At 40.6% G+C, this 15997-nt stretch overlaps 1 protein-coding gene across 5 annotated transcripts in view; it reads left to right on the top strand.

Moving 5' to 3' along the window:
- ADAMTS16 (ADAM metallopeptidase with thrombospondin type 1 motif 16) overlaps positions 1–15997 on the top strand; it is a 93460-nt gene that overhangs the window by 57642 nt on the left and 19821 nt on the right. For 4 of the 5 annotated variants that reach the window (XM_042463835.1, XM_042463837.1, XM_042463838.1 and 1 more), the window contains 2 exons: positions 1159–1403; positions 6050–6188. In XM_042463835.1, coding sequence (XP_042319769.1) covers positions 1159–1403; positions 6050–6188 — 384 coding nt within the window. The remainder of the gene's footprint in view (positions 1–1158; positions 1404–6049; positions 6189–15997) is intronic. The other variant, XR_006103558.1, reaches the window with a different exon arrangement.

The following is a 15997-nucleotide window of genomic DNA, read 5'->3' as shown; positions in this document are numbered from 1 at the left end:
TTCAGGCAGTGTAAATATACAGCAGTACAACCAATTGTGCAAAGGGCACTATAGCCCTGAGTTCACCCATTAGTGAAATCATCAATTAATTCCCCTTCCAACCAGTCATAACCTATAAGAGAATAAGTGTGCCTGAAGAACACTTGACTGCTAAAGGAATCACACGTACACAACCCATGAGAAAATTCAATTATTTTTATGTTAGTATGATGGCCAAATAAAATTCCAGCTATAATTTTAATATGGTTAGTATAGTTTTAAGCTTTTCTATTTCTATTGTTTTTTTCAGGAAATTTTAAAAAAATTATGTATGCCTCCTTGAAGTTTTCTTTTCTTTTCTTTTGTGTGTGTGTGTGTGTGTGTGTGTGTTTGTAATAGAGGTACAGTATATATAAGAGGAGAGAGCCATCATGGTGTGGTGATTGGAGTGTTGGACTATGACTCAGACAGGGAAACCCACTGGGTGACTTTGCATGAGTCACATACTTTCAGTCCCAGAAAAACCTATTATAGGTTCACCTTATGGCCACCGTAAGTCAGAAATGACTTGAAGGAACAGAATAACAACAAATATATAAGAGGTCCCACATAGTGTGGTGGTTTGAACATTGCACTCTGCAGACCAGAATTTGAATCCCTACTTGGTCATGAATCCAACTAGATGGCCTTGGATAAGTCATGTCTCAGCCTCAGGGGAAGGCAATGGCAAACCCACTTTGAACAAATCTTGCCAAGAAAACCTTGTGATAAATTCACCTTAGGTTCAGTATAAGTTGGAAATGAATTGAAGGCACAACCACAACAACAACAACAACGTCATATATACCATTTGTGGGAAAAAATAATGTTCCCTTTTCAATTCAGTAAGAACTCCAAAGTATGAGTGAACATATATAGCCCAGAGATGCCCACTAAAGGCTGCTGTCCTATACACAGTGGCCTAACTATAAGTCCCATTGAATATAGGAGTAGACATGCATAGGACTGTACTGCAATCAAGGCTTTTGGATGCAGCAGGACTACTGTGGCCATAAGGTTCCTGTTTCAGGTCCCCACTAGATCTCTAAATGAGGATAAAATCTTGATGGATTAATTTCCATTCTTTCGTATTGCCTTTGCTTTGGTACTGAGAAGTATATTTCTTCATCCTTCATCTAGAGTACTACACATTGGTCACCATCCCTGCTGGAGCACGAAGCATTCGTGTATATGAAATGACCATCTCCCACTCCTATATTGCTGTTCGTAGTGCTAATAAAAAATATCACCTTAATGGCTACTGGACTGTTGACTGGCCAGGAAAATACAATTTTGCTGGATCAGTGTTTGACTATCAAAGGCAACATAATGAACCGGAGACACTAAGTGCTGCTGGACCAACAAATGAAAGCCTAGTAATTGAGGTATGGTACATTATGATGAAATAAAGCTTTACAATGTATGTGTAACAAGATTTTTGCATTCTAAGAGCCATATTTATAAGTTAGCAAAGAACTAGAGCAGGGGTGGGCAACTGTAGGCAATTACAGAGGGAACAAAAGCCAAATGTTGGCCTGAAGTTAGGTTCTGCTTCCATACTTCTGGCCAAAAATGAAACCTAGAAGTGATCAGAAGTTTCAGTTTTCTAAGCCCAATTACTTTGATTTGTGGGTGGGGAGTAGTGCATAATTATGAATGTAATTATATAAATCTTTGGCTTCTACCCGTAAACACAATCTTATAGCTAACAGCTAGTCAGGTTAATAGCAATGTGAATAAGTGAAGCTGAAGCAGGAAAAATAAAAAAGACCGACAGCTGAGTAGGGATGGGAAAATATATTTGGAAATATTTGGAAAACGGACAAAAAATGTTTCCTGAGCGTTGGTAACTCTAAGAAGGAAGATCCTACACCAAAGAGGGCCTTGGCCCTTTGGGACTTATTCTGTACAAAATTGGCTCAAAAACAATGTCTTCTTCACAGAAATATTACTTGCTGCATAGAAAATGAAGTTTTGCACACAAAGCAACTACAGCATTTTTTTGCACAGGAAGCATTTTCTGTGAAGAAAATAGTATTAGTGTGTGGTTATATTATTTTTGTAAGGAGAATGCTGTTTTCTCTGCAAAAGTACTAAGTGCTAGTTTTGTGCAGATAAATCCCAAATCACAATTAGACCCTATCTGCACAGGCCAAATAAACTGGCTTCCTTGCATCCTCTCAGTGAAGAGTCTGGATGACACAGGGCCCAGTTCTCAAGTCGGGTGTGAACAGACCAGACAATATCCACCCCATTCAGTGCCAAACCTGAGGCATACCTCTCGTATAATGGAGTTTTAAAAAACCACCTGTTTGCTCCAGATATTTCCTTGGTTCCAATGCTCGGTGGCTGTTTAAAATGATTTTCTTTCTGCCACCTGGCATGGCCACTTGCCACATATTGCTTACTCTGAGATCAGAATAAGGTGCCCAATCATGTGACTGAGAGTGGATGCCTTATTCTGACTTCAGAGTAAGTGATACACCACAGCAGTGGCTGCACTGAGTGGCAGAGAGTGATATGTATGTACCAACTGCCCAGCATCTGAATGGAGAACCTGATGTAATGTTAGGACATCTGGGAAGCTCCAGACCAGGATACTCCAGACTGCCCACAGAGCACCCTGCCTAGTGCAGATTGGATCATAGGTGTTATCCAGACCGGCACTTTGCGCCGGCCTAGATTCATGCTAGGGTTGCCTGAGGGTAGCGCCACTGCAAGCCCCGCAACCCTAGCATGTTGCGGCAGCATCAAAATGGCGGCGCCCTGTCTACATAGGTGCCGCCATTACAACTTGACGAATGCATAGCGTCCGCACGTTGCATTGTGCTTGTGATGTCACGAGTGTGCCATTTGCGCACTCGGGCATCGCAAGCACAACGAAAAAAGAACCTGCTTTTTGCGGGTTCTTTTTCCGCCAGCGGGAAGCCGCATGGTTTATCTGCTGCAGCTTCCCGCCGGCAGAAAAGGAGGCGGCGGCAGACCACCCTTTTTGGGCGGTCTGTGTCCCGCCACTATCTTCAAAAACAAAGTTTTGTAACACATTCTCACAGAGGGAAGAAAACTGCTAAAATTATTCATAGCACCCTTCAAAAACAAAATTAGCCCCCCCCCAAAAAAAATGCATCCATTCAGCTAAGCCAAGAAGGAACAACTGTCAAGGGAATAAAGAGTATTTCACCAGAGTGAAGTCAAAAATTCTCCCATTGGTGGGGGGTTTTTCTGAGTAAATTTCTTATATCTTTCCTTTTCCTGACCCATTCCCCAAGAAAAAGAAGGTTACTTGCAGACATTTTCTCCCAGATTCTGTTTCTTAAGGTAGCTACATAATATATAATGTATAATGCAGAATAATACTAAGTCCAGGGCATTTTGTAGAGAAAAGGTAGAAAAACATTATTTATTTATTTATTTATTTATTTATTTATTTATTTATTTATTTTTGCAATGTAGGGGCATGAATTTCAGCTATGGGTGATGCTGAGATCACAGGTGGTTCAAAGCAAAGTGAATAGGACCAGCTATAATTAATTATTAATTTGGAAAATTCCCAGTAATTACACAGAACATCACTCTGTTCTTTGTATCTCTATCCAGAATAAGCTGTAGTGCAATAGCTTTCTTACTTATTTGTATTTGGTGGCGCAGTGGTTAAATGCCTGTACTGCAGCCACTCACTCACAAACCTCAAGGTTGGGAGTTCAATACCAGCAAATGGGCTCAAGCTCGACTCAGGCTTGCATCCTTCCAAGGAGGTCGCTAAAATGAGTACCCAGATTGTTGGGGGCAATAAGCTTACACTTTGTAAACTGCTTAGGGAGTGCTTAAGTGCACTGATAATCAGTATAGAAATGTACTTGCTATTGCGATTGCTATTTAAAATTTAAATTCTTACAATCTTCTTTTAGTAGAAAAACCTTGCAGGGCCAAATCCCCATGAGCCACATCCAGCCTATGGCTCAAATCTAACCCATCCCTGGTATAGAGAAGATGCACTGTGGAGGCCACGTAGCCAGCACTGTTACTGCAGTACCAAATGTCAGCCAATGGTGAGCCCCTCCTTTGGGAATATGTTGGAAATATTCTCATACTGAAGAAATTTGATGAAAAAGTCTCCCCTATTTCTCTGCCCACAAGTACAATGGACAGTTTGGAGAGTATTTCTGTGCAGCTAGAGAGCAACATCAGAATACCACAAATATTTCGTTAGACAAATTCTTTAGGAGGAGAGAGTTATGGGGGAAGATACTGTTCAGGCTAAGCTAATTGGATATTCAATACTTCTCTATGAACTGACCATAATGGTAGAAAGAACCTTTTGCTGACTCCCTTGCTAGCTACACTCAGAATTATGAGTAAAGACATGTTCCAATGAAATCAGATATTTAAAAGAGAAACAGGTAGAAGTACATAGATTTAACTCAAGCTGTTCCATAATTCTTTACTGTTCAGTTTTCTAAAGAGAAGAGTTGGATAAGCTAAACCTTCTAAGGAATTTTGGGGGCAAAACAGATGCGCCAAAGGAGTGGCTTGCTGCTGCATCTCTGAGTGTTGGATTGGGGCTTCAGCAACCGCTTGCCGCGGTCCTGATCCGGCATTTTTCTGGCCTTTGCCGCAGTAGCAGCACTTTTTGGTGCTCCTTTTGGCATGTGGCATCTGAATGCCACACCAAAGGAGTGCCATAACACCACCTGCCATACAGTCAGGTGGGCAGCATGACAGTAGCCTGAGGGTGGAGTTGGGGCATGCAGTGTGCAGCTGCCGTGCCCCCACTCTACTCCGACACCAGCCCTTTGGGCTGGTCTGTTTAGTCTCTTGATGGGACTAGCAGGGAAACAGTATGCAAATAGTTCGTAAGAGGATTCTATAGTTGCTAACACAGCAGCTCATATAATTATGCTAAAAGATACTTGAAGTATTTTGCCCTCACATCACATGGCGGTCCAAGCTTGGCTCTGCTGCTGGGGAATAAAAATACTGGGCCCAACTACTACAGTATTAAGTTGGCAAGATGAAGGCAGGAGTGTATTGTAGCTAGAAAGAAACCAATATTCAGTTTGGTTGGACTTGTGAGCAGACAGAATGCAACAGGCTTCATAAAAGCTAAAGGAGTACTTCCTTACTCGTCTCTGGGCTATTGGTGTAAACAAATTACTTTAATGTTGTTACTGGTCTCCCATTATTTCTCACCTTTGCTCCAAGCCAGATGGACATCCCTTCAAACACCAGTTCAAAACTGACACTGAACTAAAACGTTAACAAACAGACATTGTTCTTCCTGTTGTCCCTGTGCATCATGGGTGTGTCATGAAGAGGAAACCACATCTCTAAAGGAGTGGATGTATCTATGTCTCTTCATTCTGAGGATCAGTTAGAAGATTGGGTGTAATGCAGGACATGTTGGATGTTGTGGTTGTCTACCTGTTTGCCAAACATTGGATATCATTTGAACTATCATAGCAAAATAAATAAATAAAGTATTGGAATATTGAAGCTGTCTAGTACTGAACTTTCAGTGTTGAGCCCCTTTGTTTATTTGTTTGTTTTTAAGTTACGCTTATCCCACTGATTTTGCAAGGACAGAAGCTCCTGGTCCTTGAAAATCAGAGGGCTAAGCATGGTTCGGAGATGGGTTGTATTTTCCGGCAGCATTTGTGGTGTTTTGCTGTGCGATAACACTTGTTTGCAGCCATTCAAGCCTGTTACCATGCCCAGATCAGGCGAAAAATGAAGTGCAATAATCTCCATAGTCACTGTAACATAGCTTGATCTACTTTATTAGGTTGTTATATGTATAAGCAAACGTAAATCCATTGGAGGTCTAGAGGGACTAAATATATGTTTCAGTTTCCTTCTGTTTCTGCCAGACTCTCTAAACTCACCTCTCATTTTGCTTTTGGGAAGAACTCTAATTATACTCATGTTGCTATTTTAAAGGACTGATAAATTCTTGGAGATTCCTCCATCAAAACTTTAGCAAGTGTCGAGAACATGCTGATTATATTTATCCTTGTTTTTGTTTTTTCCTCAGCTTCTTTCCCAAGGTAAAAGTATAGGAATTGCCTGGGAATACTCTCTTCCTAAGACAGAAAATGAAAGAATGACAGCCATGAAACATAACTATACATGGACCATCATCCACTCTAAATGCTCAGTCTCATGTGGAGTAGGTAATGTATCTCTGAAATGTTTAAAGATGCAGTGTTACTGCAGACCGCAGACTCTTTCCTGTCCTGAAATAGCCCTTACAAGAAAACACCAGGCACCTCACAAGTGTAACCTATAGAAAGCTTCTTTATGGACTATATAATTAGGCTGCCTCCCAAGAATTATGTTAAATTTGGATGCTTAGGGGAGGCTTAGCTTGCCATGTTGATCAACAGAGTGCAGAGAAAGAATTTTTTTTAATTGATAAAATAGAAAAGGCAGTATCAATGAATAATATTTTATACCAGATGTACCCAGAATAGTACCTTCCAGTTGCATTGGTTATACTTAATAACAATTATAGGAGTTATAACCTGACATCCCTTAAAGACATTGGTCTGGAAGAGGCTGGTATAAGGTAGTTAAAGTATTTTAACATATCATTCTGACGAACAATATTAGTTGGCAAACAAGAAGTGGAAAAAGAACTTAATTAAAGAGGGTACTTCCTATTGGGACTTAACAGCTACTAATTCTATTTCAACCTAATGATATTGGCACTGGTTGGAACTAGAGATTTATTTCTTCACGTGTTTCATTTCAAAACAGCAAGTAATTTTAACACTTTTCTTCTCACTGCAAGAAAGTGTTTGAAAACCACAGAGTTTGAATCCTGTTCACACTTGACTTATTCCATGCAAAATTTGCATGTGCATGTTTTGCCCCAAAAACAATATTTTTTGTGTAAAAATTATGAAGTTGCATCAGGAGTAACCAAAAAACAGACTGAGGTCCCTTGAAGACTGGCGGTGTGGTGGCTGCATTATTTGAGTCTCCTTCTCTGGTTCCTGATCTCTGAGTGTGAGATCAGATTCTTCTTGGACAGCACCACCTGTGTGCATGATTTGTGAGCCTATTCAGATTTTCCTTCAATATGAGCTAGTGAAGTCTGTTACTTCTGCACCATCATCTGTGCTTTCTTCACTTTTGAAGGCATAGCTCTAGTGTACACTAACACACTTCACACCAAAATTACTAGGCCTGGAATTACAAACTAGCTGTAAAACTGCTGCCTGTACAGCTATCACAAGTTAGAGGAGAGTGTTTTCAGCCATTTTTTGTGAGTAAGCAAGCTTGTTAAATTTAGACAGGGTTGTTGTGGTTAACTGCCCTTGAGTAGGCCTTTATTCATGGCAACCCTTTGAATGAGACACCTCCAATCCCCCTGTTCTCAACTGCCCTGCTCAGGTCCTGCAAGGCTCATGGCCACGACCTCTTTGATTGATTCCATCCATCTTCCTCTCTTCCTCACTGCCACCTTTTGTAGAATTATTATTTTCTAGTGAGTCATCTCTTCTCATAATGTGGCCAAAGTATGACAACCTCAGTTTAGTCATCTTGGCTTCCAGGGACAGTTCAGGCTTCAACTGTTCTAGATCCCATTTGTTTGTCTTTTTGGCCATCCATTGTATCCTTAACACTCTTTTCCAGCATCACATCCTAAATGAGTTGATTTTCTTTCTGTCATCTTTCTTCACTGTCCAGCTCTCATATCCATACATGGTAATGGGAAATATGATGGCTTGGATGACCCTAACTTTGGTATTCAGCTTGATATCTTTGCACTTTAATATATTTTCTAGTTCTTTTATAGCTGCTCTTCTGAATCCTAGTCTTCTTCTTATTTCTTGCCTGAATCTCCATTCTGATCAATGATTGATCCAAGGTACAGAAAATCTTTATCTCCCTATATTCCATAGGTTTTATTGAACTATACAATCAAAGGCTTTGCTGTCTATAAAGCACATGCTGATTTTCTTCTGGAATTCCCTGGTGTGCTCCATTATCCATCATATGTTTGTGATGTATCTCTTCCTTTTCTGAACCCAGTTTTGCACTTTTGGAATTTCTCGCTTGCATGGGAGATTAATGCAACGGTCCTGTTTTGTGTCTCCTTTTTTAGGAATGGGGATGTATATTGATTGTTTCCAATCTGTGGGCCATTGTTTTGTTTTACATATTTGTTGGCAAATTTTAGTTAGAACTGACGTTGATTCTGCCTCTGTAAATTGCAGCAGTTTTATTGGTATATAATCTGTTCCTGGTGATTTATTCTTTCAAATGCTTAAAGTGCCACTTTTACTTTCATTTCAAGAAAATGAGGTTCATCTTCATATGTTTCTCCTTTTCTTTAGGTTCCCCAATATTATAGCCAGTTCTTTCATTCTCAAATCCAAAACTCTGGGTACATCTACACTGCAGAAATAATGGAGTTTGATACAGCTTTAACTGCCATAGCTCCATCCTACAGAATCCTGGGATTTGTAGATTTGTGAGGCACCAGCATTCTGCCAGAGAAGGCTAAAGACCTTGTAAAACCACAAACCATAGGATGTAACTACAGCACTCAAACAGCATTATTTCTACAGTGTAAATACACCCCTTGTCTCTAATAGATCAAACCCCTGTCTCTAACAGCTCAAAGTCCTGTGTCAACTCAACACCCTGTCAATGGTAGCTTCAAACCATGTCTAAAATCCAAATCCTGTCTGAATCTCTCCAAGGCAAGTCTCTGCCTTTTTAATACATTCTGTTCCCCCACAGCCCCCCTGCACAATCTCTCTGAACCAGGATGGACTGCCTTGAAGCCAAGTCTGCCTAATAGCCTCCTTCCCATTCCCCCATATCTAGCCCTTTTTAATGGACCTCTGAAGGAGATTACCTTCTAGAACTAGCCCTGTAGCATACCAAGCCTTCCTCCCAAAAAGGGGCAATAGGCCTGTAGTGCCCCAATCTTTGCTTCTCAATGAATCAATTGCTGGGTGCTCAATCAAAAGATAGGGCAATAGATCTGTAGTTCTCCAAGTCTTATAAACCAGCTAGTAAACCTTACTATACTGAACCTCCTTTAAGCCTGCAGCATTCAGCATAGACCTCAAAAGGGGGGTGCTGATAAACACACTGGGGGTATAGCCTAACAGGTGTGGTACTGTCCCCTACCTACTTGGTCCCCCTCTAAGAAACTTCCAATTCAGCTCAAACTTTATAAGGGCTTTTGATTTTAGCTCTTAAAGTCTTGGAAAGGGCTGCTTGAAAGGCCTGTTGTGCTCTACAATCAATCTTTGGTGATCCACTGAGTGTGGGTACAGCCTATTGTTACCACCAGTCCCACGGGTGTCACCAAATTTGCCACTGCAGCAGTCACTGCCATAGTTACCACTGAAATTATTGCCACAACCACCATCATCATCACAACTGAAAAGTACTCTGCTGCTTTGCTCTAGTCTTCTCTGATGTTGATTTGACAAAGTTCAATCATGAACTGAAGCTGGAAGCCTCATGCTTTGGCTTAAAAAGCCAGGGGGCAGACCTATACCTGGTCCCACTCCCCAAGACCCTACCAGGCTTCCACTGGTCATCCTCTCCCTGAACACCACTAAAATGTACAGGCTTCTGGGAAGACAAATAGGAGGTCACAGTCCTCAACAATGGCAACTGTCAGGTTCCTCTGGCTGCCATGTACTGGTAAATTGGCAATGCCATTCTAGTCTTGTCAGAGAAAACCAATTAGTTCTTTATACAAGATAGGTTCACTGGGTCGCAGAAATAGTTGGTCTATAAAAACAGAATACACCATTTCTTTCCCCTCTACCACACTGTTCTTTACCTCTTCTGGTGACCTGTAATACATTCCCTTCATTCCTATCCCTCTGCTTGAGAGATCTCCATTTCTTCCACCATTTTAAGTTTTTGCTTCCTGCACTGATCCCTTCCAGATGTCACTGTTGCCTTCTGTCTTCCTCCAGAGCAGAATTCTCTGCAAATACCTGAATTTATTTGAACTAAGACAAATAATTTAAATTGTGAACTAAGAAATTATTAAAGTGAACAGGCCACAAACTCACTCTAAGTCCTTGACTGCATGGGCCAAAAAAAACAGCCTCCCCATGTCCTCTTAGCATGGAGTTCAGATGATGCAGGGCCCAATCCCTGAGTCTAGCATGAACAGTCTGGATGATATCCATCTTACGCTGACAGACTACTGCTGCGCAAAAACTGGCCACCCTTGTTGTTATTACTGGGCACTGGTCTGCCAGCAAATAAGATACATAAAATTCATCAGTTCTTCCAGGAAAACAACTAAGAACTGGATTAATAAAAATATGGTGATAACCATAATAAAAAGGACAATGCAACAATACATGACCTATAGTCTCCACTGTACCAGTTCCACAGGGGCATATGCATAGATCATAGGGAACAATTTTGTATCTCCCTTCCAATAAGGCTGAAGGTAGAACATTAAATTTTACTAAAGTGAATGCTATCCTATGTTTTGGAAAGGTTAGAAGACTCAAATGGTTAGCTAACAAAAAAGTATAAATATTTATTTATTTATTTATTTAGAGTATAGGTTCTTAGAGCAGCTTACAACGGTTAATTAGATGGTTCCCTGCCTCAGGCTTACAATCTAAAAAGACGTGACACAAAAGGAGAAGGGAATGGCATTGGGGAAGGGGATCAGGTCCAGCAGTTCTTCTCTCCCTCTGAGGCCTGGACCATGGCAGATGGACTGGAGGAAGGGCTCTGCTTCTTAGTCCAAGCCAAGCCCAATGGAATGGGGCCTGCATCTCTCCCTCCAAGGCTGGAAGGCAGCAGATGGACTGGAGGGAGGCCTCTGCTTCTTAGCCCAGGCCAGGCCAGTCAGCCAATTACAAATCTACCTAATAGTTGCATTGTCTAGCCCACATTTTACTAGCTTTTTGCAAGAATATTGTGGAGGATCTTGTTGAAGGCATTATTGAAATCAAGATATGTTATATCCACAGCATTCCCTTCATCTACCAAGGAGGTAATTTTATCCAAGAGAGAGAGAGAGAGAGATCAGATTAGTCTGGTATGGCATGTTTCTGAGAAACCCATGTCAACTTTTTGTGATTATGGCCTTCCCTTCTAAATGTTCACAGACTATCTGTTTAATGATCTGCTCTAGAATCTTTCCTAGTATTGGTGTCATGCTGAGTGGTAATTGTTGGGATCTTCTTATTTTTTTTCCTTTTTTTGAACATGCGGACAATATTTGCTTTCCTCCAGTCTGCTGGGACTTCTCCTGGACTTCACAAAGATTATTGCCAGTGGCTCTGAGATTACTTCTGTCAGTTCTTTTAATATTCTGAAAGAGTGGCTGGGGGCAAACAAATGGGTGTTTGAACAGATCAAACCAGAAATCCCCCTGGAAGCCAAGATGATGAAACAGAGATTGTCATATTTTGGCCACATCATGAGAAAGCATGACTCACTCAAAAGGACATTAATGCTTGGAAAGTTGGGGGGCAGTAGAAAGAGAGGTAGACTACATGCCAGATGTACAGACTCACTCAGCGATATTATGGACATAAATTTACAACAGTTGAGCGGGAAAGGCGGCATATAAATTATTATTATTATTATTATTATTATTATTATTATTATTATTAGTGCAGGATAGGGGGTCTTGGCGATGTCTCATCCATAAGGCCACCATGAGTCAGGGCTGTCTGGAGGGCAGTTAACAACAATAACAACAAACCTTTGAGAAGAAATTGAGTGAAGAATAACATTCCTTGGTCTGATGAGCCATACGCAAAAGAGAAAATAGTTCTTGCACATTTAACAATTGTGCATATATTATACTTATACCTGCTTATATTAACTTTCTGATTTATTTATTCATCATGCAGGAGCTGTGTCCTCTTTTCCACCTAGATGGCTTCCTGTGGTTATTCTCAGTAGTGATTAACCCTATGCATAGGTGGAATTAGATGTGAGTTTTGTGACATTCTCATAGAGGACATCACAATTTCTTACTGGCAATCCAAATTACAAAATCTTACAGGCAATCCAGCCTTTCTTCTTCTTCTTTTTTCTTTTTTTAGCCCATTTTCTGACATTAAACACATTTTAGCATGCCAAGGGAAAGCTGCAAACTAAAAATAAAACAATTCATTTTTATATCATTTGTTGTTTCAGCTGTGTGATAATGTGCACATTTGCAAGGTGGTTATGGGTATCTCCCTTCTTTGTCAGCTCCACTTCACCATTATGATTTCAAAATCTGTATGATCCCAGTTCTCCCTTTTCCATTATATTCACTGCTATGACTTTCAGTGACCCAAAAGGAACATTCTGCTTCAGCTATGGAATCTACATGCATCCAGTTCCAAAGAAATGGACATTTGTTTCCAACTCAGTACACTGTCTGCCTTCTCAGTCTTGGCAGATAATATTACCAGTGTTTCCAGTGTCTGAGGTGTGTGTGGAGTGGAATGAGAAAAGTCTGGGTGGGTAAGAGAATAGTGCTGTGCTTACCTAGCATTATAGCAGCCTGTCCTGTAATCCAGGTCTATGATTTTCTCCCTCCTTTGCCAGGCTCCTCACCATTATGACTCCTAGAATCTGTAGGATCCAAATTCTAGTATGGGACCAGGGGATAGGATTGAGTGGGTAAGGGATCAGTCTTATGCTACCTTCATATCATGGTTGTTCAGCATGGGTTTCTGCCCACACTCTGAGAAGTAGCAAAAGCAGTGAGGGAGATTGTGACTGCCATCTGCATCAAGGCACTAAGCCATATTTACTCCCCATCCACTTCCACTGACTGGCAACTTCTCCTTTCTTTCTTCCATGAACATCCCTTAGCAAGAAGGAGGAGGATGGAGACAAGGCAGAGGGAATTCTTGTATCAAGCAAGGTGCATACAGGAGGCTGGCAGAAAGGGTGAGAAGAAGGCAAAGTTCCCTTTGGGGAAAAGGCAGGGAACCAGACAGTGGGGGTCATGCAGGTATACATCAGCAGCTGTCCACTATTTGAACTGCAGTTGTGAAAAGAAATGGGAAGAAGTTGAAACTGTTGCCAGTAAAATGCAGATAACACTGCAATAGCAACAACAACTTTAACAGTTGTCAGTTTCCCCTTACATTTCCTGAAAAATAAGTCCAGCTTCTAACATGTTTGGTTTTGACATGAGAAGATAGTTGTTGCTATCATTGTTTTCATCGTTGTGCTAAGGAGCAGTCTGTCATATGAGCCTCACCTGCAGCTTGATATAATAGATGTTAAATATTGTAATTTACATTCCTTCATCAAAAGACTTAATCGAGAAACCCAGAGTGAACTTGGAGGCTTGCTTTATCTGTATGAATAACAAGGCTGCTGTTGCCTCCCCTCACATACTTTCTCCTCAAGGCAATTTAAAGAGCCATTTCCCTCTGTGGGGACTGTTGAGTGTTGCCAATTATCCTTTAAGCATCTGAACTTTTTGCTAGTCATACTGCAGACAGCATGTGATGAGCAGGTCTATAAAATGCATGAGCAGCTTGTCTGGAGGCCCAGCAAGCCATACATTGTGTAACTAACAAAAATAGCAGAACTTCTTACATGAAGCAGTGAGGCCGATAATAGAACAGGAGTAAATTGTGGAGGAGAATACAGTACTTCCATCTCTGGGTGAAATGTTCAGTCACCAATGGTGCAAATCCCACAGTTAGTTTAGAAGGAAATTATGTCTTGTTTTTGTTGCATCAGGAGAAAACAAATTCCTGAGAAATGTGTGAAATATCCTGGAAAATAGATCTGGAGCAAAGAGAGAAGATTATGGTAGAAAAGGAGTTTGTATAGGCAGGTTCTAAAATGGCTTTCTTTAAAATGGCCTTTGCTGTATTCTCATGCCTTTGTCTTGTCTAAAAGGAAGGGATATTCTTGATTTATTGAAAGCTTGTTGACATTATGTGGGTCTATGACACCCAGATACATAACTGTCCATGAGAGCGGGGAAGAAGGGAGACAGAAGAGGGCCCAGAAGAGTTACTCAGAAAGTAGCCAACATGCCCCCATGTAGATACAAGACAGTGCCAGATTTAAGATCTTCGGGGAAGCATTTTCTCTCAGTCCCACCACCATTCAAGGCATAGCTGGTGAGGACCCAGGAGAGGCCCTTTTCTGTGGCTCCTTCTGGCCTGTGGAATTCTCTTCCGTGGAAAGTCTGGTTGGACCATCCCTTGCTTGATTTCTACCAGCAGTTGAAGTCATTTCTAGTCAGGAAAGCCTTTTGAATTTTTAATTATTTGTGTTAAATTGTGTGCTGTATTTTCTTAATCTTTGCTGGAAATTATGTTTTAAATATGTTTTATACATTTTTAATTTTTTTTTAATTTTGTGTTTTTAATAATATTATTGTTTAATTCTTTTTATCTTTTGTAAATAAATGTTTTGTGAGGATGTGGTGGCTCAGTGGTTAAGGTGCTGACTCTGATGATTGCAAGATTGGCAGGTTGAGACCCAAGCGCCGTGTGACAGAGTGAGCCCCCATCACTAGTCCCAGCTTCTGCCAACCTAGCAGTTTCAAAGCATGTAAAAGTAGATAAATAGGTGGGAAGGTAACAGTCTTCTGTGCAGTCATACTGGCCATATGATTACCAAGTCGCCTTTGACAATACTAGCTCTTCGGCTTAGTAACAGAGATGAGCACTGCCCCCTACAGTCGGATACAGCTTGACAACCTTGTCAAAGGGGCAACCTTTATCTTTAAATAAATATTTTTGCTTGATCTTTTCAAATTTCTGTAAGCCTTGAATCCCATCTTGGGACAAAGGCAGGATATACATTCAGTAAATAAAAATAGATGACACACACTTGACAGAAAAACAGTTCTTTATTATCATCTTCTATAGTGTACTGAAATCGTTCCCTTGACCCAAGGGAAAGCTTTCTTATGAAAAATAGTCTCATTGTGAATAGGCCAACTTGAGAGTAAGGAAAGGATGGAGTCCTACACCCTCCCACCCCCTTTTCCTTTCTCATAGTTTCAAATAAAATGGATTCTGAAATTACAGATTAATTCTAATAAATCACTCATTGCGGGACATCTTGAAATCCTAAAGTTGGGTTTCAATGAGGCTGCAGGTTTGTAGAGTCTATATGTGGTAGGAAAATGCAATAATTCATTCCCTGCCCACCCTTTTCACTTCCTGGCTGCTTGCATGAAACCTTTTCCAGTAATGTAGCAGGTTGTAAATTCTATGTGACACATGATTGCTAAGCCAAGTGATTGGCATAGGGCCCCAACTGCACTTTCCTTTTACCAATTTTAGGTGAGTTAATGGCTGCCCACATATATTCAGCTGCATTCCCTAGGGAGTAAGAGTGGTAGTCAGCAAGGAGTATGTGTTGGACTTTATGAGCATAAGTCATATCTAAAAGATGATTTCCTAGATATGTAAAACCTGTGAGTCTGTAGATGCATAAAATGGATGTACAAGGTGCATGGAATGGGTGCAACCCAGTCTGCCATCACACTTGATATTATACACTTATAACTTTCACAGCAAACATTTTGGTGGTCAGTGCACTTGTGGGGTGGGAAGAACATAAATACAAAATTGCTGCAAACTCCACATGCAGTGCAATGTTTTTTGATGGAAAAATGATGGCTTGTGAACACTAATTTACTCCACAAATAAAATCAGGAATTAAAAAAAAAAACAGAATAGGGAGATATTTGTAAACATCCCTAAACAGACTATTCTGCATGAACTCTCATTCTCTTATTTGGATGAGACTTTCCCCTGAAATAGTCTTTGAAATTAGTTCACATAATTCCTGCAAAGAAAAAGAAACCTCTATTTGGTGGAAATTCCATGCTCCCTTCCCCCTTAAAATCTCTTGGCACGTTTGCAAAAATAGCCATAATGTGGGTTTAGATCTAGGTTTACACTAATTGGGAAAGAGTTGTGGGTAAGATTAAAAGAGGAATAGTCAGACTGTGAAGTAACAATTAGGAGCAAATGGTATGAAT

The sequence above is a fragment of the Sceloporus undulatus genome, chromosome 4 (assembly GCF_019175285.1).
Source record: "Sceloporus undulatus isolate JIND9_A2432 ecotype Alabama chromosome 4, SceUnd_v1.1, whole genome shotgun sequence".
Taxonomy (NCBI): domain Eukaryota; kingdom Metazoa; phylum Chordata; class Lepidosauria; order Squamata; family Phrynosomatidae; genus Sceloporus; species Sceloporus undulatus.
This window is presented reverse-complemented; position numbering and strand designations above follow the sequence as displayed.